General features: G+C 40.2%; 1 protein-coding gene across 1 annotated transcript in view; it reads left to right on the top strand.

Annotated features, from left to right (window-relative positions):
* Positions 1 to 27,286, top strand: part of DNAH8 (dynein axonemal heavy chain 8) — a 127,279-nt gene that overhangs the window by 78,417 nt on the left and 21,576 nt on the right. Inside the window, exons 63-79 of the mRNA XM_063390866.1 lie at positions 114 to 278; positions 9,306 to 9,532; positions 9,910 to 10,028; positions 12,673 to 12,776; positions 13,611 to 13,787; positions 15,103 to 15,270; positions 16,085 to 16,297; positions 17,574 to 17,711; positions 18,044 to 18,171; positions 18,881 to 19,052; positions 20,071 to 20,226; positions 21,884 to 22,039; positions 23,017 to 23,199; positions 23,659 to 23,764; positions 24,582 to 24,834; positions 24,944 to 25,134; positions 25,549 to 25,670. Coding sequence (XP_063246936.1) covers positions 114 to 278; positions 9,306 to 9,532; positions 9,910 to 10,028; positions 12,673 to 12,776; positions 13,611 to 13,787; positions 15,103 to 15,270; positions 16,085 to 16,297; positions 17,574 to 17,711; positions 18,044 to 18,171; positions 18,881 to 19,052; positions 20,071 to 20,226; positions 21,884 to 22,039; positions 23,017 to 23,199; positions 23,659 to 23,764; positions 24,582 to 24,834; positions 24,944 to 25,134; positions 25,549 to 25,670 — 2,778 coding nt within the window. The remainder of the gene's footprint in view (positions 1 to 113; positions 279 to 9,305; positions 9,533 to 9,909; positions 10,029 to 12,672; positions 12,777 to 13,610; positions 13,788 to 15,102; positions 15,271 to 16,084; positions 16,298 to 17,573; positions 17,712 to 18,043; positions 18,172 to 18,880; positions 19,053 to 20,070; positions 20,227 to 21,883; positions 22,040 to 23,016; positions 23,200 to 23,658; positions 23,765 to 24,581; positions 24,835 to 24,943; positions 25,135 to 25,548; positions 25,671 to 27,286) is intronic.

The raw sequence follows: 27,286 nt of genomic DNA, 5'->3' as shown, positions 1-27,286 counted from the left end.
AAACTGTGTATATGCAAAGAGAGAGAGATACAGATATAAACAGCCAAATATTTATAAATTCTGTAATAATGACATTCATGCAGTTAATTATCAATTTTTTATTTTATAAAAAGATTTCTAATTTATTTGCTCGGGATGAATTGGATGAAATCACCCAAGCATTAATACCTGTGATGAAAAAGGAGCTGCCTCGACATCCTCCTACCTTTGACAATCTTTATGAGTACTTTTTAAGTCGGGCAAAGAAGAACTTGCATGTTGTCCTCTGCTTTTCTCCAGTAAGTTTTTCCTACATACCTATTTCCCTTTCTTCCATTTGAAAACTTGCCTATGTGGTGTAATGTCGCGGTGCCAAAACCGAAGCCCCTCGGCTTCACCCCGAGCCAGCCCAGGCACCGGAGCAAGCGTGAGTCTGAGCTGCCCCTCAGCACTCAGTGAGGAGTCAGCCCTTGTGGATCCTTTTCCCTGGGAGAAGGCTAACGGTGATAAGATGTAACAGGCGACAACGCAGAGAGGAAGAAAGGAGGGCCCAGTCAGCCAGACAGTTAAACAGTAACTTTAATCTTCACCAACACTGTCGGGGCCAGGTTGGACTGGACCCAGAACAAAGGAATACAAGTGCTTATAAACTCTCGGGGAAGGGGAGGAGAAATGGGAGTTCCTCTTTGTGGCCACCAATCAGAACTTATCACTAGGGGGACAAGGGGAGGGGTTGCAATCCTTGGGCCAATTGGGGAGCAGGGGAGGGATAACACAGTGGCGGGGGGGGGGGGGGGGGGGGGGGGGGAAAGGGGAAGAGTAACATGTAACTGAAGTGGGCTAAAAATAGGGGCTTGTAGGGAGGATGTATCAACTTATGAATTTCAATTAGGGGGGGGGTACTTAGAACATACAATGGTATACAGAACATACAGTATTGGACCCACCAACCTTTTAACTTTTTCCAATCATTTCATGCCTAAATCCATTCTACTTGGTAATCCACCCACATGTCCTTCAACTCTTCCCTATCTCCACAACCCTTTCTTTATTATCCTTCTTTCAGCTCCCTCTCTCTCTTCCTTAAGTCTCTCTTCAAATCTTCTCCCTCGTCTGTCCTTCTTTTCCTTGTCACAGTCCTTCAAAGCACCTGCTTTTGCCTGCTTACACTGTCCAGCTTTCTCTGGAGGGTCTATCCAGTGTTCAACATAATAAATAGGGAAAATTCAACCATCCACACCACCACGTCTCTCCCTTTTCTTTTATTTTTGATCGTGAAAGTCCTATTTCAGGTGTCCAAATTGAGGGGGGTCCACCAGGTGTTCGGAGTTGGGGTAGGACTCTGCGAACCACTGTTGCTGAGTGGGCCATTGCTCGTGAGGGAGGCTCCGCACTTCCTCTGTGGTTACTTCGAGCTGCTCGGCTTGCTCGTCCTCATCAGCGAAGCCTTCCTCCTCCTCAAATATCTTTGGGTCTTCCTCAATGGCCACTCGGTGGACTTCTGCTTTTGGTGGTGGTGTGCTGGACGAAATTAAATTTACTAACATCCTTTTTATCAGCCCAAGACTTACAACTGTAACTAAAAGCACAAAGACAATTAACAAAACAGTTTTAAGAATTGCTCCGGTCCACCCGGAGATCCCCCACCCTTTGGCTGTGCCGTTGACGGTCATGGTGTTTCCGGATGGTCGGATCTGAAAGCAAACTTATAAAAATAAGGTGTCACAAAGCGGAAAATCATACATGAAAGGTTCTCCCCGGTTTTCCAACTGCCTCTCTTCCCCTGGGCTACTGGAGCAGTGCCTTCTACGGCGTAGGGCCGCTGAGGCGACCTGCGGCTTTTCATTCTCCCGGTTCTTTGTCTTTCTCTCGATGTAAGGTTTGACCCATTTGGAGGGTATCCACCTCGGCCCAGCATCAGTGGAGACGCAGGCGTACCCGCGCCCCCACGTCAAAAGCGTCAGTGGACCCTCCACTTTTCCTGTCTCCGGACACCTTATAGTGACTAGCGGATGTTGCTCGCTCAGGCTCCAGTCGCGATTGCTGTTGAAGTGCCGCACAACAGGCGGGTCTGGTTTCTCATAGGTACAATTTAAAAAATTTAGCACATAAAGTGCTCGTGCCAATCTAATTGATGGGTTTTCAACCTTCAGGACTGGTCTTTGTTGTTGGAGGACTCGCTTAATGTTTTGATGGGTCCTCTCAACAATTGCCTGACCCGTGGGGGAGTGAGGGATGCCTGTCTTATGATCCACTCTCCATTGCTGCAGGAAATCTGCAAGCTCCCTGGAAATATACGCTGGGCCGTTGTCTGTTTTGACCTCCTTGGGGATGCCCATGAATGAGAAGGCCTGGATGAGGTGTTGGATGACATGTGAGGCCTTCTCCCCTGCGTGTGCGGAGGCGTAGACTGCACCGGAGAAGGTATCAACGGACACATGCACGTACCGAAGTCTCCCGAACGCCGCCACATGGGTGACGTCGGTCTGCCAGATTTCACAACTTCCCAGTCCCCTGGGATTGACTCCGGCGTGCATGGTCGGCACAGAGTGGGATTGACATGATGGACACGAGGCCACTATGGCTCTAGCCTGCTGTCTGGTGATATGGAACCGGCGGACTAAAGCCGGCGCATTCTGATGGAACAGAGCATGACTGAGCTGTGCCTGTTGGAAAATGCCAGGCAACGGGGTCTTTGTCACAGGAGCGGCGAGAGCATCTGCTCTCCTGTTGCCCTCTGCGATAAATCCCGGCAAATCGGTATGTGACCTTGTGTGCATCACATAAAAGGGGTGCTCTCGGTGGGACACCAGCTTTATGAGCTTCGAGAGCTGCGCATAAAGTGCGTCGTTGGAAACCTGCTGTAGTACTGCCTGGTCAGCTCTGGACACTACCCCCGCAACGTAAGCGGAGTCGGTAATTATATTTAACGGTCCAGGAAACCTCTCTAATGCCCTGACGACTGCGGCCAACTCAGCGACTTGAGGTGATCCCTCAACTATTTCAACATCACTGTCCCACTGCTGAGTTTCGGGATCCTCCCAGGTCATCACTGACCTGTGAGAAGCCCCGGACGCGTCTGTAAAAACAGTCAAGGCTTGGAGTGGTTTCTGGCTTCGGACACTTTTTAATGCCAATTTAAAATCTAGATCCGCATTAAATAATTTGTGGGCCGGCCGATGAATTGAAATTTGGCCTGTAAAAGAGTCCAGAGCAAATTGTAACGCTTCGTTGTTTTGAAGCAGAGTTTCCAGCATGGGTTTAGTAATTTGGCCCGATGATAATTTAATGGGGAGGTGGATGCACTCAAAGTCACAACCGGCCAATTCGCAAATGCGCGTACGCGCTTTGCGGATCAGCTCAGCCATGATCTCCTGCGGTCTCGTGAGCCTTTTGGGCCGCTGGTGGCTAAGAAAGACCCACTCTATGATCAGCAGTGGATCTCCCCTGCCTTGGCCCTTCGTGTCATGCCGTGTCTTGTGTGAGGTAGTATCTGAATCCCACTGAAAAATGACCCCGTAAAGGTGTGGAAGCTTACCCAACACCACGAAGCCGAAAGGCAAGCTGGGGTCACACCTGTGCGCTTGGCGTGATGACATCGCCTGTTGTACCTTCTCCAATGCTTTCTTTGCCTCCGCAGTGAGCGCCCTGGGAGAACTAAGCTCATCTCCCCCCTTCAATAAATTGAAGAGGGGCGCTAGGTCTTCCGTGGAGAGGCCTAGCCAGGGTCTCACCCAATTTAATTCTCCGCAGAGTCGATGGGCGTCCGCAAGGGTCCGGACCGATGTCCGAATGTCCAATTTCTGCGAAACAATGGTCCGCCGCCCAATTTCAAGTCCCAGGTATTTCCAGGGTGGCATCCGCTGAATCTTTTCCTCTTGCAGTTCGAACCCTGCAGCAACTAACAAATCTGTTACACGGGTGAGGACCTTTTCCAGTTCAATTGCTGTTGGGGCGCAAACGAGGATATCATCCATATAGTGATGGATGATAGCCTCCTCCGCGGCTGCGCGCACAGGTTGCAGCAAGGAAGAGACGTACAACTGGCACATCACTGGGGAGTTCTTCATACCTTGTGGAAGGACCCTCCAGTGATACCTCTTCCTTGGGGCCGCTCGGTTGATGGTAGGTACCAAGAAGGCAAAACGCGCTGCGTCATCTGGATGCAGGGGAATTTGGAAAAAGCAATCTTTTAAGTCAATTACCGCCAGATTCCAATTTTGGGGCAGCATGGCAGGGGACGGCATTCCTGGTTGAAGGGGTCCCATGTCCTCTATAACATTGTTTATTTGGCGAAGGTCGTGGAGGAGGCGCCAGCGCCTTCCGTCACTCTTCCGAATGACGAAGACGGGCGAGTTCCAGGGGGAATTCGTTTCCACGATATTTCCCTTCTGTAACTGCTCCTCCACGAGCTCCTCGAGCGCCTTCAATTTTTCTTTAGACAGCAGCCACTGATCAACCCACACTGGATCATCAGTTCTCCAATTCAGCTTGAGGATTGGGCGCTCTTCAGTGACCGCTAGGCAAAAACCCTGGGGGGGGGTCCGGGATACTGATTGTGACCCCCCACTGGGACATGAGTTCCCTGCCAAGCAAGGGCCGTTCATATTTGCAAACGAAAGGGCGTGTATAAGCCAATTGCCCTTTCGGCCCCGTAAATTTCACCATGCGCGCAGATCTTTTCACCAATTGAAAGCCCCCTACTCCAGAAATGTTCGCAGGCGCGTCTTCCAAGGCCCAATGCGACGGCCACTCCTGGGTGGGAATGATCGTCACATCTGCTCCTGTGTCGAAAAGAAGACCTTTGTTAATGGACTCATCCCCAATGGACATAGTGCATTGAATGATGGGCTTCTCTTCGGTGATCAAATGCACAGTGCTGACTGAAGGCGGTCCCTCAATGGGGTTGACCCGATGTTGCCCGAGGTCAGTGTGAGGGATGGCCTGAGCCACTATCTGTCCTTTAGGATGGAAGGTTGGGGGATGAATCGAACGCAGCCAGACATTGAGAAACCTGGGGTCACCCTTATAGGTCCCCGGGTACACCTCAATGTCTTGCGGAGTATGCTTACAATCCCCAACAACAATGAACTTACCTTTCCTTTGGAAAGGCCAGTCCTGGAGGTCTTCACAGTCAATGCGCACTGGATGCCAATGGGTGTCTCTCAGGTGTGCGCTGTGGGTCAGTCTCAGCCTGTATGGTGTACAGAAAGATGTATAAGTCAAGTCCGTGAGATTTCCTTCTTGCGAAGGATGGAGGGAAGACCCCTCTAAAGTGTCAGTTTTGCTCCAGTGACCCCTTGAGGCATTGCATGCCTTTTGATCTGCATTGCCCACCCTGTTGGGGTCGTCATGCCGGGCGGGCCCGCACTCCCCCCCTAGTTTTTTTGGGAAGGCTCGGAGCTGGTCTGCTGTGTCCGAGGCTTAGCCAGCGGATTGTGTGGACACTGGCTAATAAAATGTCCTTTTTCATGGCACAGATAGCATTCGACGCGCGTTTTAGCTGGGGCGGGCGCTGTTGGCCTGCGAGGTGGTGGGCGTCGAGGGGTTTCATCTTCAGCCACGTGCACTCTGTGAGCTCCCTGCTTGCTGGTAGTGGTCAGCTGCTGTAGTAGAAATGGGACCTTCTGCTTACACACTTGCAGCATCGTCTGCAAAGTCCTTGGGGGCTCTGGAGGGAGACTTAAGATGGCCTGCTTACATAAATGATTGGCATTAGTGAACACAATTTCTTCTAGGATTCTCTTCCGGGCGACCCCATCTGTCACCTGGATCTCTAATGCTCTTGACATCTTGTCAACAAAGTCTACAAATGACTCGGCGTCTCCCTGTTTGATTTGGGTAAAAGGTGGAAGGGGTGCACGAGGCTGCATTGTAAAAAACGCCTTGCAGGCTATATCTCGGACTTTTGGAAGGACCGTAGATGGAATTAGTAATGCTTGAGCCTCGGGGGACTCAAAGGAACCCTCCCCGCCCAGCAATTCGACTGAGAGGGGATTTCCCTCCTCATCGATTGCCGGGAAAGGCAGGTGCGGCAGCTCTTCCCGTAGGGCTTGCCTAAAAGCGGCAAGCCACAATTCATATTCTGCTGGTGTCATTAAGCACGAAAACAACTGTTTCAAATCCGCGGGAAGAACTGTTGCAGCTGCCAAATCCGCGTGAAGGAGGCCGCGGAAGTATGGACTCTCTCTCCCAAACTCTTTGTGCACCTTACACAAATCTCTAATTATATTTTGGGAAAAGGGTTGCCAATTAGGTTTTGGATCGCCACCCCCGCGAGTCCTTCGGTAGGTGACAGGTGCAGGTGAGAGATGTACTTCCTGTTTTCCCTCGCTGTTGTCTTCCGGTCCCCTAGCGTGGGAACCGGAAGAGGCAGCGTGGGAAAATTCGTCACAAAATGGCGTCCTTCCGGGGCGTGGGGAAGGGCTCGGCTCCGCCTTCAAGGAGGAGGTGGGAGGAGTGCCAGCGGGAAAAGAGGGAGGAACCAAAGGCGGAGTTTGGGAGGTCACAGAGGGTGGGAACTTCGGGTATGTGGGAGGGGTTGAGGGAGGGGCCATGGGAGGAGCAAAGGAGGGAAAAATGGGAGTGGATGTGGGAGGGGCTAGGGGGTAAAATGGGTTGGGCGGGTAAAAGGGGTTTGACGGGCATGAGGGGGTTAGGCTGAGAAAGGGATTGGGTCTTAGGGGAGGGGGGCGCGGAGGAGGGGTAGGGGAATGGCGCGAATGAGCGCCATTTTGTGAGTCACAGGCGCAATTTTGTGGCTCCTGTGACGCACTATCATTAAACCTAACTTTTGGGCGACAACTGGGGGAGGCGAGGGGAGGACAGTGTCTCCGGGCTGCTTGTCCAGGGCAACCCGAAGATTCCTCAGCAGTCCGGACGAGACTGCTGAGGCTGGGGGACCGGGAATTCTGAAGAGAGCCTGGGCTGGCAGACGCAGGGTCTGTGGCTCTCCGCAGAATTCCCTTCTGGGGAACACGGGGACCGGGAGAAGGGGAACGGGAAACTGGGGCAGGCGGTCGCGGTGGCTTTTTATGCAGTTGGGAGCTATTAACAATCGTTTTGAATTTGATGATTAAGAATATAAAGTCCTGAGGACATTTGTCTGAATTGGCAGCTTTCTTCTCAATTGCCTCCCAATAGCGGGGGTTCTTCACTAGCTGTTCAGATGTATTGGCAAACTGCATAAAAAGCCATCGTACCAGCCTTTTCAACGAACTCCGAGAGAACTTAACTTTGTTCTCTTCCAACAACTTAACCAAAACATAAAAAACCCCTTTCTGGGTGGTTGACAGCGAAGCACCCATTTCGCTGATGTTAATCTACCACCCCTACCCAGGACCGAGACAACGAAATCTGAACAAATCACACTAACTGCCGCTACTCAAAAACCGGATCACTTCTGCACTCTCTAAGGTCACTCACTCCTCCCGGTGCGCGGCACCCACAACGAAAAAGAACACTCTCTCCCCGCCCCGAGCCTCTCTCGGGAGCTGGCGGGAGCACGCAAACGAAACAAACCCGAACAAAAGGAACTGAAAAACCGCCTGGGCACGACCAGCCCGGGGGCGAAGACAAAAGTGTCAACCCCTCCGGTCCCGTACGGACTTCTTCGGAGCCTCCCCCCGTAACCAAGGGAGAGGGTCCTTAGCGCGTGCCCCCGACGGAGGGTGCTTACCAACAGCCCTGGGGATCTCTCTGCGTGCAGGGGACTTCGCCGGGAGTGCGGCCGACGAAGCTGCCTCCTGAATCCGCGAGGAGCGCTCCTCCGAAGAGGCTGCTCGACTCGCAGCGGTGGGACTGCCCTGGATCTGTAGCTCTCGGTACCCGCGCCTGGTGCGGGTACCGCCAATCCTTCCGGGGGCCACAAAGAGGGAAGACAAGAGCCTCCACGGAGACTCGAGGCTTCTCCTCAGGGCCCCACGTTGGGCACCAGCCACTTGTCGCGGTGCCAAAACCAAAGCCCCTCGGCTTCGCCCCGAGCCAGCCCAGGCACCGGAGCAAGCGTGAGTCTGAGCTGCCCCTCAGCACTCAGTGAGGAGTCAGCCCTTGTGGATCCTTTTCCCTGGGAGAAGGCTAACGGTGATAAGATGTAACAGGCGACAACGCAGAGAGGAAGAAAGGAGGGCCCAGTCAGCCAGACAGTTAAACAGTAACTTTAATCTTCACCAACACTGTGGGGGCCAGGTTGGACTGGACCCAGAACAAAGGAATACAAGGGCTTATAAACTCTCGGGGAAGGGGAGGAGAAATGGGAGTTCCTCTTTGTGGCCACCAATCAGAACTTATCACTAGGGAGACAAGGGGAGGGGTTGCAATCTTTGGGCCAATTGGGGAGCAGGGGAGGGATAACACAGTGGTGGGGGGGGGGGAAAGGGGGAAGAGTAACATGTAACTGAAGTGGGCTAAAAATAGGGGCTTGTAGGGAGGATGTATCAACTTATGAATTTCAATTAGGGGGGGGGTACTTAGAACATACAATGGTATACAGAACATACAGTATTGGACCCACCAACCTTTTAACTTTTTCCAATCATTTCATGCCTAAATCCATTCTACTTGGTAATCCACCCACATGTCCTTCAACTCTTCCCTATCTCCACAACCCTTTCTTTATTATCCTTCTTTCAGCTCCCTCTCTCTCTTCCTTAAGTCTCTCTTCAAATCTTCTCCCTCGTCTGTCCTTCTTTTCCTTGTCACAGTCCTTCAAAGCACCTGCTTTTGCCTGCTTACACTGTCCAGCTTTCTCTGGAGGGTCTATCCAGTGTTCAACATAATAAATAGGGAAAATTCAACCATCCACACCACCACAGTGTAAGAATATTATTGAAGTTTTATATTTTAAGGAAGTTCATGTTGCATAAAAAGATTACTGAAATCTCGTTGTAATTGCTGAGATAGTAAAAGTAATAGTACAGCTGTGGGAACTTAACAGGAAAATACTTTAAATAATTTCTTACAAGTTAAAGTATTTTCTTTTTTCCTCTTACATATTCTTTCCTAATACACATCAGTGAATGTATTTTTGTTAAATTATGGCTTTTAACTGAAAAACAGAATTTTATTGGTAATTAAAATACATTATTTGATGTTTCAAAGTATTAAAACCATATATATTTGTAAAGAACTTCTTTCTTCAGATTTCATGAGTGTTGAATATTAGAAATTTCACAAAACTCTATTTGAGGAGAAAAGGAATTCAGGGTGTTCTAAGCAGAAAATTATCAAGAAGAAAATAGAGTATTTAGTTGTTTATACTAATTAAATGCTTTTGTTGGCATTTGCTTAAGAATCATGTTGCTAACAAAGAGTGATTCTCTCTTCAGGTTGGTGAGAAGTTCCGTGCACGCTCTTTGAAATTTCCTGGTCTGATATCAGGGTGCACCATGGATTGGTTTAGTCCATGGCCCAGGGAAGCTCTCGTAGCTGTGTCCAACTATTTTCTTTCAGGATTTAATATGGTCTGCGCTCCAGCAGTTAAAACAGAAATAGTACAGACCATGGGTGTCTTTCATGATATCGTTTCAGAAAGCTGTGAGAATTATTTCCAAAGGTAATATTTTCTACAAATGTAATAATTAGTCTCAAAAACTGCTACTGACAGTGTTTTATGAACTCTTGTTATATGTATCAATAAACATATTTTAAGGGTAATAAAAATAAACCTGCTATACCATTATATGCTCAGGCCATGAAAAAGGATTGCTACTATGCTGTAAATGCTTTATCTTCTTTCCCACTCTTCAACAGTCTTTAATGTTGTTTAAGTGGGTAAAAACAATGTAACTAATAGTATAAGGGTTTGCATCATGAAGAAATCTGATTTTGAATGAATAAAGACTTGAGTTATATAATTTTCTCCTTTTTTTGCAAGTGATCAAATAGCTGTATATGTCAAAAAGTTGATGTTGCCAATATGCTTTGGTTTAGGTATCGAAGACGAGCGTACGTGACACCCAAATCGTATCTCTCTTTCATCAGTGGCTACAAAGAGGTTTATGCTGAGAAGTTAGATAGTATTAATGAACAGGCTGAACGCATGCAAACTGGTAAGCAAATAGATTCCATGTATGGTCTCAAATGATCTATGTTTTTAGTAGGAGACTTCTTTTTCAGTGATCACTTACAGGGGACCACAGTCCAAAGGTGTAGCATATGAGCACCTTTACCAAACACTCCCCCAATCACAACTTCACAATGATTCTCTTGTAAAAATACCTGAAAGAAGCTATCAGCCTAACCATTCAACTCAGCATTGTATTAAACTTTAATATTTGCAAATCAGAATTTGTAATAGAAAGTAGAACCTGAAAATGGACAGAGGTAGCATCTGATTTACTGGTGTAGAGAGAGGTAATTCTAAACAGTTATTAACTTGCTTCTGGACTTGTCTGTGGAAATTCTCACCATGCAATCTGTGTGCTTCACACGTCATTTATTTTGTATTTATGCTGTAAAATAAGCAGTTGTTACTTGAGGTAATTTTATAACTGTGGATCTGAAATACAGAAAATTATGGCTGAAATATTCTTCAGACAGATTTTGGATATTTGTTTGAAACGGCCTGATTTCTGGCGTTAGTATTTAATTGTTTCAGAACACCAGTTTTCTAGTGTTTTCCGTTTTCTCCAGTTTGCATCTATACATGTTTTTGTAAATCTATAAAGTCAACTGAGCACCTTAGGAAACCTGTCCTTTATCAGAAAAGATATTGCATACCAATTCAATGGAATAAAGAGTTCTACATGGTAAGATTTTCATACAAAGTTAAAGAATCTGGCAATTTAACAATGATTAATAATAGAACTGGTACCCTACATATGAAGAAAATACTAGAATAAGAATGCTTAACTATTTTATTCATAAACTCTTTACTGAATTACAGTGAACTGTAGAGGAGTAAGTGATCCTCAATATTTTCAAATTATGTCAGTTTTGGATCTGTTGCCAGTTCTTGAAATCAGAACTTATCTTCAGTCTACTTTGAGATGAAGAATCTTGAAGATTCAAGAGACTGGGGTTGGTTTAGGGTTTTTGGTATTCTTTTTACAGTTTTTTCATTTCCAAAATAATTCAGAAGTAGTAGCATAAGCAGCTTCAGCACTGTCAATAAAATTTCATAGGTAGATTTTCCTAGCTTCTGACATGTTATTACAAGTTCCTTGCATGCTCTGCTGAACACAGTGATTGTGTACAGGTGAACATGTGCATGGATATGTTCTACTGCAGCATCTTCATATTATTGATGCTTAGAAAACCATGTGTTTCAGCTTATGGGCAATACGAATGCCATAGAAAATATTCTAATTAGTTTCACTTGCACAGTTGGTACTGCTGTAATATTTCTTGTTGGAGGTATGCAGGGAACCTCAATAAATAGAAAGGTTTCTGGTTTATAATTGAATTCTTCAATTCTTTTTGATCTGCATATTTCTATTTTCTGTCCATCTTCTTCACACTATAGGCTTGTAGCAGGGAAAAGTAAAGCAGCAAAGGGTATCATTTTCCCTTTTGTGGCTTCTGGGTTGAAGGTGCTGGATTGGTGGTGTAACTAGCTAATATTGAGGGTTTCTTCCAACCTAGATGATTCTGTGGTTCTGTGGAATGACAGTAACCTAATAGAGAGGCAGCTGTGTGAGAACAAGAGCTATGCTGGGAGAGAACTCTTCTGTTTGAAATGTGGTGGCAGAAAATTGGACAGCCATCACAGAGAAACATCGCACATCAAAAGTGTAGCTGCAAGAGTGTGCTTAGGGAAAGAAGGCAATAAGGGGAATTATTTCCAGGGAACTTGTAGGATTTAAAGATTCAGTGATGAGGAAGAAAGAGGCTGGAGAGGCTTCAGCATGCAATGGGGAATTTAGGAATGGCCAAAATATCTGTGCTCAAGTCTATGAGCAAGGGAGAAGAGAAAAAAAGGACCCATGAATGCATGAGAAAGACTGAATATATGGTAACTATACAGGGAGCAAGCACATCTCTTTCTGGATGCTCTCAGGCACATGGTGGGATTCTTGGGTGTCCTGTACAGGGCCAGGAGTTGGAGTAGATTGTCCTGATAGGTTCCTTCCAACTCTGCATTTTCTGTGATTCCATGGTTCTATGAAAGGCTGAGTGGTTCTATGGGTGGTTTCTATAGCACACAGAAGAGCTGTGATGGGACTGGGCCTCAGCACACAGGTGCTTTTTCACCCTCTCTGTCACCAGGAACAAGAGGGTAAATTCAATATGCAGGAGCTGGAGGTCATAATTTTGCTGTGATTTTTAGGTCCACTTTTGACTCCACTTCCCAATTTTTTCTAGAAGGGCCTCCCTATTAGAAGGCAGTCATGGATCCTTAGGTAATTTCTTCATGTAATGACGCAATGAAGCATAAATCAGAAATTCTGAATGTCTCATGACTTTATGATGCAACATATACTTGACATAGTTCCTTTGTTATTGTTGTTGTTTTCTTTTGAAGAATTAAGCTTATTGATCATAATTTTGTGCCTTGCAAAATTACTTACATCCCTGAAAAGTGAATAGTAGACACAATCATGATAGTGTGATTGCTTATACCCACTTTCTCTCCTTTATATAAAATTGAATGAGAACATAAAGTATAAAGTATGAGAGATCTGGACCTAGATTGTGTAATCTAACTAGGGGGAAAAATCTTCTATATTTCTGAATTTACTTTTTACTTGATAGGTCTGTCCAAACTGATGGAAGCCAGTGAATCTGTTGCTAAACTCTCTAAGGACTTGGCTATTAAGGAGAAGGAGCTGGCTGTGACATCTGTTAAGGCAGATAAAGTAAGTGAGTGTTAAATAGCACTAGAATATCCAGTGGGTAAAATGCTATTGCAGAATTTTATCATAATTTGCAAAAATTTGCCTCATCTAAAATGAGGTTTTACTGTCTCTGTAGCATGTTGATTCAGCATTTGCTTCGGAAAGTGATGCACTTTTAGACTGCAACAGAGGTTGAGTGTTTTCCTTGTTCTTCTCCCATTTCTTACCTGCCCAAATAAACATCAGATTTAATTTTTTTCCATAGCTCTTTTTTATTTGGGCTTATTTGACATTATTAACTTAGGGATTATATGTGCACTTACTAGCAGCGAAAAAGTTAACTTGATAATGGGACTTTTCTATCTCAAAATTCCTTAGAAAAATGTCCATTGCAGTCCAGTTTCAGATTTTGTCTTTTACACTAATAAAGTATCTGTGTGTTCATGAGATTGGTGCTCTGGTAGAAATCTGGTTCCCAAAATGACTCTCTGGAAAGGTATGCTAGGGAATGGACCAGTATAGACATTCTGTTTTCTGAAAGATAGAGTAATGCTCTCATGTTGCATATTTAATATGCACTGGAGAGGGAATTTTGGCTAGTGATGACTAAGGAACTGCCTGCATTCTTCAAGGCCTTTAATCTCATAGGAGAGAAATATGCGATAGAAAGGGACGAAATTGAACCTATTGCATTTAATTTTTATTCAATAATTGTGATACCATATATAGTTAGCTGTAGTTAGAGTTAGATTTATATATTTAATAGCTGTTACATACCTGTTTTATCTTGTGTCTCATAATCATTTGTTGCACCATTTTGATTTATAGATTTTATGTGTTTGTTATCAATTCCAGGTACTAGAAGAAGTCAAAGAAAGTGCTGAAGCTGCAACTAAAATAAAACTTGAAGTCCAGGAAGTGAAAGATAAAGCACAAAAGATCGTGGATGCAATTGATATAGAAAAACAGGAAGCAGAGAAAAAACTGGAGGCGGCTAAACCAGCACTAGAAGAAGCAGAAGAAGCTTTGAAAGTGAATAAATTTCATTATTATTAGTGTAGTATTATTTGCATCACCTGTGAGAGGCCAGAGTCACCAATACACAGTTGTCTCTTGGTATTGACTGCTGTCACCAGCTCCTCACTGTTGCTGGCCATGTCTCTCACGAATACTTAAGGCACACATATTTTACTTTAAACACATAGGGAATATTTTACAGTATTTTTTCCTTCCATCCCACTACTTGATCACTATGAAGGTGTAGATCTTTCCAAAAGCTACAGATGCCTTTAGAATATTTGTTATTCTGAATTCAAGAAAATACTTCTTGTGCTAACAGAATGTTTTTAATTCAAACTTAAATAGTTACACCTGTCTTTTAAGACAAATAAAGATCTCTCTTTTCTATCTAACCCAAAAACCCTAATTCTTTTAATTTTAAGAGAAATGGTAACAAAGAGGATTCAGGGCAATGAGAATCAGAGTTCAGAAATTTGGAGGTATTACTGTGTTACATAATGTCATTATTCTTCTTGGAACAATTAAACAGTAAAAGCCTCTGGAATCAGAAATCAGTGACAGCCTTCCATTCCAGTTATCAGAATTTACATGACAGACGTTTTTGAGTAGAAAAAGCAAAAAAAGGAACATTGTTTGCTCTTCCACTGACATTTAGATAATGAGATAAATGAAGCTTTCAAAAATAGTCAGAAAATTCACTTACAAAATGTGTAGAATTAGAAAGTTATTTCTATAATGTACCTGTAACTACTCCTTCTAGACAGGTAGTGGTATGTGTGTATTTTTAGACACAAATAAATGTTACTTTTGAAGTTTAAAATATTTTTAAAATTTTGTAATGGTTGTTACAAAGTGCCAGTGATGCTATGGGAAAATTAAGTTAAAAATGATATCTCATCCTATAATTACTTAAATTGAACAAAAATAACCAAATCCATCTCAGAACAAACTTGACTGCTAAAAATCTGAAATACTGTTTGATTAAGCTAACTGCTCTTAATTAAGCCCTATACAATCTTACAGTAAAGTTTTCTTCAAACACTAGACTGTCAATTCAAGTGAATGCTGTTGTACGTAAATTTGATTTTTGAATGATGTCTTTAATATTGGGAAGGTATTCTTGTCCAATATTCATTGAAATTACTGAAGTTTCATGAAACTATGAAATTTATTAATTAGGCCAGGTTTCTCACTTTTTTATATATATACTTAATACAAATGCACCTGAGAGAAAAGAATTACAAATGAACATAAAAATCAAGATTTTGAATGGGAAAATAGAATAATGGTATTGATGCAGGATTCCGTTACATCTTTCTTCAAACAGACCATCAGACCAGAGGATATCGCTACTGTTAGAAAACTTGCAAAGCCTCCCCACCTCATTATGAGGATCATGGACTGTTGTCTGCTCCTGTTTCAAAAGAAACTGGATCAAGTTACCATGGACCCAGAAAAGCCTTGCTGCAAGCCGTCATGGGGAGAATCATTGAAGGTAAGTAAAGCAGAGTTTTCAAACAGTGTTTGTTAAACATCAGAAGTAGCAATTAGCTTATCGGAGAACTTATGATGCTGTTTACCCAAAACATGACATAATTTTATTAAAAGGCAAACATTTTGTTTTAAGTTAAACTGTATCTATACACTATGTCTGACTGGTAGAAACAGTAGGTGAATTGCTTTGAGACTTTTGCAGCAGAAGCTTTAGAGTTTCCTTGCCCTGTTCCCAGCACATGGCCTGATGGTAACAGGTAACAAATAGTGCTCTTGCTTTTTATTAAGGCTTTTACAGTTAAAAAACTCATCAAAAGCTTTTATATTCCCCTGATATAATAAAATGAGATTAGCAGTTATTCCATTAATTAATGCCTTTAGCATGTTAAACATTTTTTAGAAAAAATTAAACCAAATTATTTAACTTTTCAGAATGTAGATCATATTTCACAAATGCCTAAGCATTCTGTTTACATTTAGTTAAGATACAAATATATCTCTGGGTCTTTATTTTGGTCTTTTTTTTTTTATTATTAAATGATGCTTCTTAAATGCTTCTAAAATGCAACACAGGAATATAGAAGATGGAAAGTACATCAACTTTCAAATCTACTTACTGGAGTGTAATTAGTTAAAACTTCAAAAAAATAGAAGGTGTGTGGGAGGAGTTACAACTGAATAGCACACTTATAATATCAGCGATATTAATTTCTTCTGTTTACAGAAGAGTTTTAGGAATGCTTTTTAACAGATTCACCTATGAACAAGACTTTGAACCTAAAATGTGTCAATAACCTGAGTGTTGTTTTTTAAAGCTTATGAGCGGCCCGTTCTTGAACAACCTACGGAACTTTGCTAGGGACACAATCAATGATGAGACAGTAGAATTAGTCCAGCCTTACTTTGAAATGGAAGACTATACTCTGCAACATGGTAAAAAGGTGTGTGGCAACGTGGCAGGACTGCTCTCTTGGACACAAGCCATGGTGGTATTTTATGGTGTTAACAGAGAAGTCTTACCTCTTAAGGTAATGCATCCTCTCTTACTTTGTGTTTGCTAACCAAGTAATTGAATTTAGTTTAATTTATTAGGATCATATATATACATAATGGCCTGTGACTTCAGTAGCTCAAGAGGGTAGGAGCAGAAACAAACTTATTTTCTTCTTGATTCTAGAGAGAACACAGAACAAAAAAACTACCCTAGATTAAATTTATGTGATCTGGTCTACTGTGTATAGGGAAAGGTGTTTTCACTCTGCCTTTTTAATTATTAAAATAGTGTATTATAACATATTATCCATGTTATAATTGCTTTATAATAATTTTCAGAATGTTGTGCCAGAATCTTCATTCCTTCTCTAAAGGGTCCTGCAAATAGAGGTTTGCAGCTATTTTAGGTTCTTTGTTTTCTCCTGGTAATTTAGAGGCAGTGGATGACTGACATCTTCCTAAATATTTGCTTTCTAGAGAGGTTCAGAGCTCACAGCAATAAAGGAGCTATGTTGCAATAGTAGGAAGCAAAATAAGGAAAACCTTTTTAAGAGTAAATTTTTACTTTAGTGTGGGTGTTCTTTTTCAGGTTTATGGAATTCAAAGGCAGTGATTTTTTTTTTTGTTCTAAACAAAGTATTTAATCCCTAAATGTAGCATACTAAAAAAAAAAAAAATAGTAAAAGGGGCGAGCACATGGGAATCCCGAATTTTTTTCACATTTTTGTCACTGGTATAAGTGTTATTTACAGAAGCAACAGTAATACAGATGAAAGATTAAAGAAAAAAATCATTAATTTCCTGTGTTCATCATAGATATAATTTTAGGAGCAATAGGAAGAGTCACTGTTTTAGGACCACTTTCTACTGGGTAAAAGCAATATTGTTAGATGATAAAGAACCAATCTCCCATTGTGATTGCTGGTTGCTACAAAATTCTCTAATAAAAGAGAAAATTACATATTGTCAAAACATATAGTTAAGCAAAAATTGTGTGATTGTTCTTCTAGTCTAACCAATGTGTACATATCAGAAACCTTACTTCCTTAACCAGCTTTTTGAAATGTAGGGGTTTTTTAAAGGAATAAAGTTGACAATAAATGGTAGAACTTTAGGTACTGTATTGTTATTGAACAAAAAAAATCTTCATTATATATGTGATACAGTTTTCAGCTTAAATTATTTTGATATTTATATAAAAGTTATTTTGATATACTATTGTCTTGTGGTTACCGGCTATGCAAGCTTAAATAATTCATTGAATTATATTAAAATCTTATATATGATTTTATTTTTTTTCCTCCTTTGCAGGCTAACCTGGCAAAACAAGAAGGTCGCCTGAAAGTAGCTAATGCAGAAAAAGATAAGGCTCAGGCAGAATTAGATGAAAAACAAGCTGAACTGGATAAGGTGCAGGCAAAGTTTGATGCAGCAATGAAGGAGAAAATGGTGAGATAAAAATATTTTAGTCTTATCAAAAATGCTTGTACAATATTGTCATGTAATTAGGATTTGCTGCAAACACACATTTACCTGCTACCTTGAATAACATGAATGAGATTCATGTTAAATTCAGGTAAAAAAGTAAGAGATTTAAGCCTATATCCTCTCCTATTCCCTTCTTTCTGTGAACAGGAACATATTAAACACCCTTAAGTGTCCTCAAGAATGAGTTTCAAATAAATAAAATAGTTAAAATAAATATAAGAGGGTGAAAAGTATATCATATAACTCCATGGTTTTGCGTTCTGTGATTAATAGGACATTTTTTTCAATTTTAGGACTTAGAGAATGATGCAGAAACATGCAAAAGAAAGATGCAAGCAGCCTCTGATCTTATAGATGGACTGAGTGGAGAGAAAGTTAGGTGGACTCAGCAAAGCAAGGAATTTAAGTCTCAGATTAAAAGGTATCAAATCCATTACAGAAAACAAAAAAGTAAATGCTTGTACAAACTGAAGTGTTGGTAAACAATTTAGTAGTTTTAATCGTGGTACTTTGTTTTCTTCCTGGAAATCTCAATGTAGCAATGCAATCAAATGAACTATCCTGAAATTTGAATTTTCCTCCTGTAAGAATACATGGGTGCTGAGTGCTTGTGTTTCAATTTATAACAATACCTCTGATTTTGGAATTAATTAAAGAGATTATTACTAGAGCTGTTATGTGCCTGTACTACAGATGCTTCTTCAGCGCCCCTAATACAGTGACTTGTTCTGATGTCACTGGGGAAGCGAAACCTTCAGATAAGCTCAGCTACTGTAGAACACTCATATTACTATAAATTTCCTATGGGGAAATTGGGCATTTCAGGTGAGAGTTTCAATGGAACTAGGTTTGTATCCTTGATGAATATTGTATTTCAGACATATTTTTAAGAAAAAAACCATTTTCTTGCTTCATTTAGGAAAGAAGGAATAGTTGTCATCAGGACTTTATTATTTTGTAGGGGTGGAGACAGTCTTTTCATAAAATACTACTCTTAACTTTTGCCCCAAAAATTCTCTGGAAACATAACTTTTTTTTTAATCTTCTTATGTTTCAGAAGCTGTTGTCTAAGTCATTAGAAATTGAGTTTGTGCATTGCCTTTTAATGATGATTTTTCTTCCTTTCCTAGACTTGTGGGAGATATATTGCTCTGCACAGGCTTTCTTTCATACTGTGGACCCTTTAACCAAGACTTTAGGAACCTTTTGCTTAAAGACTTATGGGAAACAGAGTTGAGAAATCATAAAATCCCCTTTTCTGATGATTTGAACCTGATTGCTATGTTGGTGGATCAACCAACAGTAAGTTCTTGGTGCTTGGGAGGTTTAATTTGACTTTCCATTAGCATATTCTGTGACTGTTAGGCAGCATTGTGCTTGCTTAGAATAGAACTATAGCCCCAAATATTTGAAATATTGCTGTGCTGTGTACTCCTGTGGTTTCCAAATGGTCTTGGCAATTTCCACTAAGTCATGGCATAGTAATAGTAACAAAACCCAAGAGAAACAGTGATGCACAATAGAATTTCTCATCACCTCCTGACCAATACCCAGTCAATCCCTGAACCATGAGCAGCCCTCTTCTGAGTAACTCCCCCAGTATATATAGTGGGCATGTCATTCTGTGGTATGGAATATTCGTTTGGCCAGTTCACATCAGCTGTCCTGGCCATGCTCCCTCCCAGCTTTTTGTGCACCTGCTCACTGGCAGGGCACAGGACACTGAAAAATCCTTGACTTACTGAGCAACAGCCAAAACATCATTGTTACCAAAGTTATTTGCACACTAAATCAGAGAAACACAGCACTGTACCGTCTACTAAAAAGAAATTGAATTTTCTTTCAGCCAAAACCAGGACATTTCTGAAACAGTGGGTTTGGTTGGGATTTCGCATAGAGTACATAAAGTTCTTTTATTCATTGTGAATGTATAAGAAATGGGCATAGAGTGGGAAATGCCAGAATCTTCACGTTTCCTTCAGTAGACATTAATTCCCAAAAGTTCTCTTAGACTGGTTTTTGCTTAATTGATCCCAATGTTTAATTTATCTGTTAAGCTTTTTGACATCCTTACACTTTAAAATATATTTGTGATTCTATATAGCTTAAAACATCATAAAAATACAATTCTGGAAATATTTTTATACCTGCATTAATAATTCTTCAGTAGGTTCAGATACGCATTCCCTTTGATGTCCCTGTTACTTCATAGAAAAATTGTAATTGAAGAAAAATTCCAGTGATAATTTATTCCATACTATTATTTTCTCTTAATCTTTTGTTTATTTGTTTGTTTGTTTGTTTGCTTGTTTTCCTTTAGATTAGTGAGTGGAATCTTCAAGGCTTGCCTGGAGATCACCTCTCAATTCAGAATGGTATCATTGTCACTAAGGCATCGAGATACCCACTTTTGGTAGACCCACAAACTCAAGGGAAAGAGTGGGTTAAAAATAAAGAACAGGATAACGAATTACAGGTAAACAGTGCCTTAAAGGAATGGTGTGCTCTACTGTACTCCTTCAAACATTATTGCTTTAGAGGGAGGTTGCATGTGAGTCAGTGTGATCTGAGATAACTTTAACATGTATGGACATGACAATTATGTAGATGCATCAGCAGGGAACTTGAGAACAGATGTTAATCCCATGCAAGGGTTTGGAAAAGACTATCTAACTCTAAGAACTCTAGCAAAAAGTACAAAAGCATTTTGTTCAAGATGGGTATGGTCCCAACACAAAAGAGGACAAAGAGGTGATAAGTGAAGCAAAAGAGTATAATATGAAATTATTAAATGAGAGTAAATTGGGAGGCTGTTAGTCGAACATTACAGATAAAGACAGGATAAGTTACAGCTCTGAAAATGTAGGCAAAGTGCCTCAAGTGTTGCAGTCCATAATTTAGGACCTGAGAGAGTATTCATAATGAGGTTGTCACTACAAAAAGAAGTTGAGGAAATCCAAGCCAAACCCATAAAGAAACTGCCTATCCTAACATTACTGTAATCTTCATTGCTCTTTTACACCTTAAACCAATTGGGTAAAATGCTTGCTCATAAAATATAATATAAAAATGTTCATGTGTTGTTGCCCTGGTTTTTCTGAGATTTTTTAAAGCCTTCTACTTGCTTATGAGATGGAGTCAGTTCTTTAGCTACTGTTGCGATATTAAGGGTCAGTCTTTCACTTTCTCATGCTTTGGAATATAAACAACCTTTCTTGTTTTTGTTCAGTGTCCTTTGCTTACATATTTCCAGCCTGAAAATAATGTTGGTTGACAGCTGGTCTGGCCAGTGGGGTGAAGGGGTAGTAACCCCAGGAGCCAATCTGCTACCAGACCAACAAAATTATAAAAGGAAAAGAAATAAACAGGCTGGCCCCTTTTTTCGGTGGGGAGCAGCTTTCACTGAAGACCTCTGCCTCCGTGTCGTTGATTATTGCGTACCGGGCAACAATGTGTCACCATTTGCATCACAAATTATTTTTGCCAAATGATGTGGCATGGCAAAAGGAAACTGCATTTTAAACCTCTTAGCCTGAATGTTGAGAAAACTCATATGTCCTGAATATCAATAAATTTTGGAGGGTTTAGAATTAGTTAATTACACTGCTTAATAGTTTATGCATGCTTTTTAATAATTTCATGTAGTTTGAATCCCATTTCATGAAATATCAATCTCAATAAAAATATTGTAACAGTGATTCATATTTTATATGGAGTTCAGATTTCCAGAAAGAATTTCTCAGCACTTCAAAGCTAAAATTAGAAAACCTAGTCCTTCTAGAACATAGAACAGAAAATTAAAGGCTAAGTGTCCCTGATTTCTAAAATATACATAACATCTTTAATATGCAATAAGCTGTACCAATTTTATTTAATACATTATTACTCTCATGATGAAGTTCTGAGGATTCAGTTGCAGCCAACCTTTTAATTCACTTTTTTATGGTACTTTTCATTGTACACACAGAAGTATTTCTGCATAAATTGCTTCATGGTCAACATTTATAGCACATTCTTTAAAATGCAACTAACAAAAACAATGAAAAAAGTTTCCATGGTTAGGTCTGTGGTTTTCATGTTAGACTGTGAGGAAATACTTTTTCTTTACACCTATTTGTAATTTACTTTTTGAGGTAACAACTCTGAATGACAAGTATTTCCGACAACACCTGGAAGACAGTCTTTCACTGGGACGATCACTCCTGATTGAAGATATAGAGGAAGAGTTGGATCCAGTCCTTGATAACATACTAGAAAAAAATTTCATAAAGTCTGGATCTGCTTTTAAGGTTAGTAATCAAACAAAAGAAGTGGAATGAGTAGTTAACCTTGTGACAACTGTTATTTTACCATTGTTACAAACACACGCTGAATCTGGTAAACTTTGTATTCAGTAGAGACATGTAAAGAATCAAACTGAACTAATAAAATATAACAGACAGAGCGTCAGCTGTGTAGTAAGCTGGAAGTCTAAACTATGAGTTTAACTACCAGAGTTATTACTGAAGAGTCCAAACTGGAACCAATTATGCTTATCCCATTAAATGCTTAAAATTCTTTCTGCTGATTTTGAAGCAGTGCAAATATGGTTAAGGGAGTGCTTTGGTCCTACTCCTTCATAAGCCAGGTATTTGAAGCTGCCTTGGAGACTCAGATGTTGTAGCCTCATATGCCCCCCACTGCCCCATGGCAGATGATCATATGGTCCCTTCCAGCACCAACAATTCCATGATTCATATTACGATATACAGTGATCAGATTTCCTTGTGCACATGCAGCTTTTGAGTCCGACTGCTGTTTTGGAATATCTTAATTCTATAAAAATTTCTTTTGAATACACTGAGTAAATTTATAATTCATTTGGAAAGATTCTTTGGAACCGGCTTAGTCTTAAAAAAGATAAAATTTATGTCCAGTAATTTCTGTTCCCTTGTTGGATCACATAATTTCTTTTCCCTTGGGCATCAGCCATTTCTACTACCTCTTCATTTGAGGTGTGATTAGAAACCAAACGGTTCTGAAGCTCTTAAACATAATCCACAGTGGAAGTGACTCCTATATGTAGCTGGAGGGAAACACTACTTTTATAGCATAGTCTAACTTCTACATTTGGTCATTGACTTTTATTTTCATGACAAATTTGAATTGTGAAATAAATTTCCTCTTTTTGGCATTTCGAATAATGTCCATTTTTTTCCTGCTCAATATTACTGAGTTTAATAAAGCTCATTTTCTGCTGTTTAATACTCTTTTAACTTAATCACAGGTGAAAGTTGGTGATAAGGAAGTAGATGTTATGAATACATTTAGACTGTACATTACTACAAAGCTACCTAATCCTGCCTTCACACCTGAAATTAATGCAAAAACATCAATTATTGATTTTACTGTTACAATGAAAGGGCTTGAGAATCAGTTACTGAGAAGAGTAATACTCACTGAAAAACAGGTAAGTTAACAGTACACGTAAATCATAGTGATATTTAATTTTTTTCCCATTTAATTGGTTTTGGTATGTAAAAAAAGAACAAATGCTTAAATGGAAAAAAGATATTAGCCATTTTCTAAAATTAGATCCAGTATAGACATTTCCAGATATCAAAAATACATTGGGAGGTTCTTAATGTATATATGACTGTCAGTACAACACAAACGATCACCAGTATTTGACATTGATAAGATATATCATAAGATACTGAATAAACACTGCTTTAAAAACCATTTGTTATTAAAAACATGTTTTAGATATCAAGAAAAGTAAAATGCACATTTCATGACTGGATCCAACAATTCACCTGTATCTTCAATCACAATTCATTCACTTGAAAAATCAGAAACTGAATTTTAAGTATCCCTCATAGTTGCAACCCATAAAATGTCATGCCATTTTCTTGATTTTTAAAAACAGGAACTAGAGGCAGAACGAATTAAACTCATGGAAGATGTAACTTCTAATAAGAGGAAGATGAAAGAACTGGAAGACAATCTTCTTTACAAACTAAGTGCAACCAAAGGTTCTGTGTCAAAGGATTATTCAGATCACGCAGATAAAACTGGTTCACACTAGGTCCTTTTCTTACATGTTTTGATTTATCCATGTAAGGTACAATAAGAGGATGTACCATGGCAGGAGTATGAGGACTCTGAAGGAATTGGTGCTATAGCATGCCACTAATATGCAACTCTAGACACTTAACACCTAAACAAGTTTTGTGAAATACATCCTTTTTTTGAGAGAGCTTTCTGCTCCTCAGATGAGATAAGGTATCTGACCTTGGGCAAATCTTTAATCCATTGAAAAAATTGGAATGGCCTGGCTTAAAATTGTCTTGAAACTCTTCTGCAGTACATTATGAGCCTGGACATGATCACTTGCTACCTCTGGTGGAAAAAGAATCTGGTAACAAAAAATCTGGGAGTAACTGCTGGAGACTCATGAATATTGCTGAGTGACCATTTCCCTTAGGACCTCAAGTCTTTTTTACTTTGAGAGTGTCAATGAATAGACTTCAAAATACTTTAAGTAATTTGTTGGCTATGAGGTTTGTGTGCATAAGAAAGGTGACTTCTCTAGTACATGTTGCAAAGCTGTTGGTATAAATACATTTAGCATATTTTGAATGAATTTGCTTAAATATGTTGGACGTAAAGATAATTTTTAGTATTACATATTCTGCTTGGTCTGTATTTTAAAAGCTTTCTGTTATTCAGTAAATAATTTCATTTTTTCAATAAATAATTCCTGTAATATGGTCTTTTGTTTTTTATATATATATGAAGTGAAAATATTGTTACAAAAATGTCCTAAACATCCAGCATTTTAATTTTCAGGTTCACTAGTGGATGATGAATCCTTAATTGGTGTCCTGCACATAACTAAGCAAACAGCTGCTGAAATTGCTGTCAAGTTATCTGTGGCAGCAGAAACTGAAGTGAAGATTAACACTGCTCAGGAGGAGTATCGACCTGTTGCTACACGTGGAAGCATTCTTTATTTCCTTCTTACAGCAATGAGCATGGTCAATAATATGTATCAAACTTCACTGGCTCAGTTCTTGAAGCTGTTTGATCAATCCATAGACAGGTAGGAAGACACTGATTTTTCCTACAATTCAGATGTTTGCCTTTCCAATGTATTTGCTCTTATTAATGTGGTTTCTCTGTGCCCTTTTTTTTTTTTTTTCATTATTTAGGTCTAAGAAATCTCCTGTGCCCCAGAAAAGAATCTCAAATATTATTGAATATCTTACCTTTGAAATTCACTCATATTCTGTTAGAGGTCTGTATGAAAACCACAAATTCCTCTTTACCCTCCTCCTGGCTTTAAAAATTGATATTGAGAGAGGACATGTAGAAAACAGAGAGTTCCAAACTCTCATTAGAGGTAAGTTTTAAAAATCATGTTATGTGTAGAGCTAATTCAACTTCTTTAACTTTTATGCCATTTCAAAATCTTATTTCTTTGTCTGCATGGTTTCTATCAACATTTCTGTGGGAACTGGGCTTGTTCAGCTTGGCAAAGGGAAGCCTTAGAGGAGACCAATAGTAGCCTTCCAACACCTGTGAGAAGGCCATTGATAAGGCTAAGTTATCCTTTGGTATGAAATAAATGCAAAGTACACAAGAGTACAGTTAGTATCCTAACTAACTGTAACTAACTAACTGTATCCTAACTAACTGGACAAAATTACTTAGGTCAAAATACATGATTAGAAAAGAAGCATCAATTATATCTTGACCCCTGGAGTATCACGTATTTCATCATAAAGTACATTTCATCCTGTGTTTTTGTCCACAGGGGGTGCAGCTTTGGATCTACAGGCTTGCCCACCCAAACCATGCCGCTGGATTCTTGACATGATATGGCTAAATCTAGTGGAGTTGAACAAACTTCCACAGTTTGAACAAATCTTGGACCAGGTGATATTTTCTAATTAGCTTTTGAATGTTAATAACCAGTTTTGTCATCATAATTGTGTTTCCACAGAAAAATACGGAACATCATGCAGACAAACAATTGGGTAGCGTGAATGGTGGTGTGTTTAGCTGCTTTATGGTATTTGGTATTATAGCAATTGAGGTAGAAAAAGGTGAGAAGGAACAGGAAAGAAGGAAAAATGAAGTCAATAAAAGAGAAATAGGATAAAAAGGTAGAGGTATCAAAAATGCTCATAAAACTAATCTGAGTGTCAGCTTTTAAGTTACAGTGTTGTCTGTCTTGATTATGGTGTACTTTTACAAGTTAATGGTTTGCTGCTTGTTTTTAAATACTCATTTCTGTCCCAAGGTTAATGTGCCATTCAGATATAATGAGCTGACTACAAATGCATTGTTTTATGTAGATGGACATGAACTTATATGCACGTAAGCTTGTGACATGTTCAATTTGATAAATTTATTTTTCTTTTCCTAGTGTAGTTGAACCACTTCCTAAGCATTTCTTGTATCTAAGTGCTCCTGGTTAACCAGGCTGATAGCCAGGACAGTAAGTTCTCCTTGCTGTTACAGCATTGACCAGCCAAGTCCATTTTGTGATGGTACATACTGCCCTGGAGGGTAGCAGACGTTTTAGCTAAATGGTTACCTGCAAGTGGTCCTGGCTGTTTCTAAACCCTGTATCAAGGCAACAGCTGGAGACATACCAGCCCAATTCTTTCAGTTTTTGTTTTTTTTGAGATATCAAAATAGAATATTAAGTTAGGAGAAAGCTGGAGGAGCTATAGTTAGGTTTTTCACTCTGGGTTGTTAGGGCACCAGAAAAACCGATTTCTAGAAAAGTCCTTTCAACAGGGCTTTTCTAGAATGTGTGTAAACAAAATTTTAGACTCTGAAATACTTAGGTGACCATGTTACCACAAAAGCTCTCCTTTCTAAATTAATTTTTTAGCACTATCTTACTTTTGCCATGTAGTTGCAAAGTTAAAATGTCACAATTAAAATTATTTCAGTAATAGATAGAAATTAAATATGGGAGGGTGCCAACTAGGATATCAATTACAAACATGAATATTGTAAAAACATCTTTTTAATACTTATTTTTATCTATTAGAAATGCTGCTCTATTTCATTCATCATATTAAATAAAACTGTATCATTATTCATTTAGATAAAACAGAAAATTATTTAAAGTGACCAAAAAGGATTGAGAATGGTATGCCCAGTTCTTAAGAGGTTTCCTGTGCTTTTCTTTTTCTCATGCTAGTTTCAATTTGTTTTTCTTCTCTAAAAAAAAAAGTCCCAGATGCCTAATTTAATGTAGACATCTTCTGTTCTAAACCTTTATTGGTGCATTCCTTGTTCTTTTTCGAGGGATCTGAGAATATTGCAGTAGCTGACCCTCCTCAGTCACTGTATTAAAGGCTCAGTTGCATTTTCACTATGTTCTGTCCACTGGTATTCCTTGTCCTATTAGGTCAGGGGTTCTAAGGGGTGCCTAAAATTGTGATCATATTTGTGGTCAGGTTTATTCTTGCTCAAGCCAAAACCCTACTAGAATCTCTTACTTTTAATTTGTGGTTCATTGGCTGTCTAGACTG

The sequence above is a fragment of the Prinia subflava genome, chromosome 2 (genome assembly GCF_021018805.1).
Source record: "Prinia subflava isolate CZ2003 ecotype Zambia chromosome 2, Cam_Psub_1.2, whole genome shotgun sequence".
In the NCBI taxonomy this organism is placed as follows: Eukaryota; Metazoa; Chordata; class Aves; order Passeriformes; family Cisticolidae; genus Prinia; species Prinia subflava.
The sequence above is the reverse complement of the archived record's forward strand: the minus strand, read 5'-3'. Positions and strand labels throughout refer to the sequence as shown.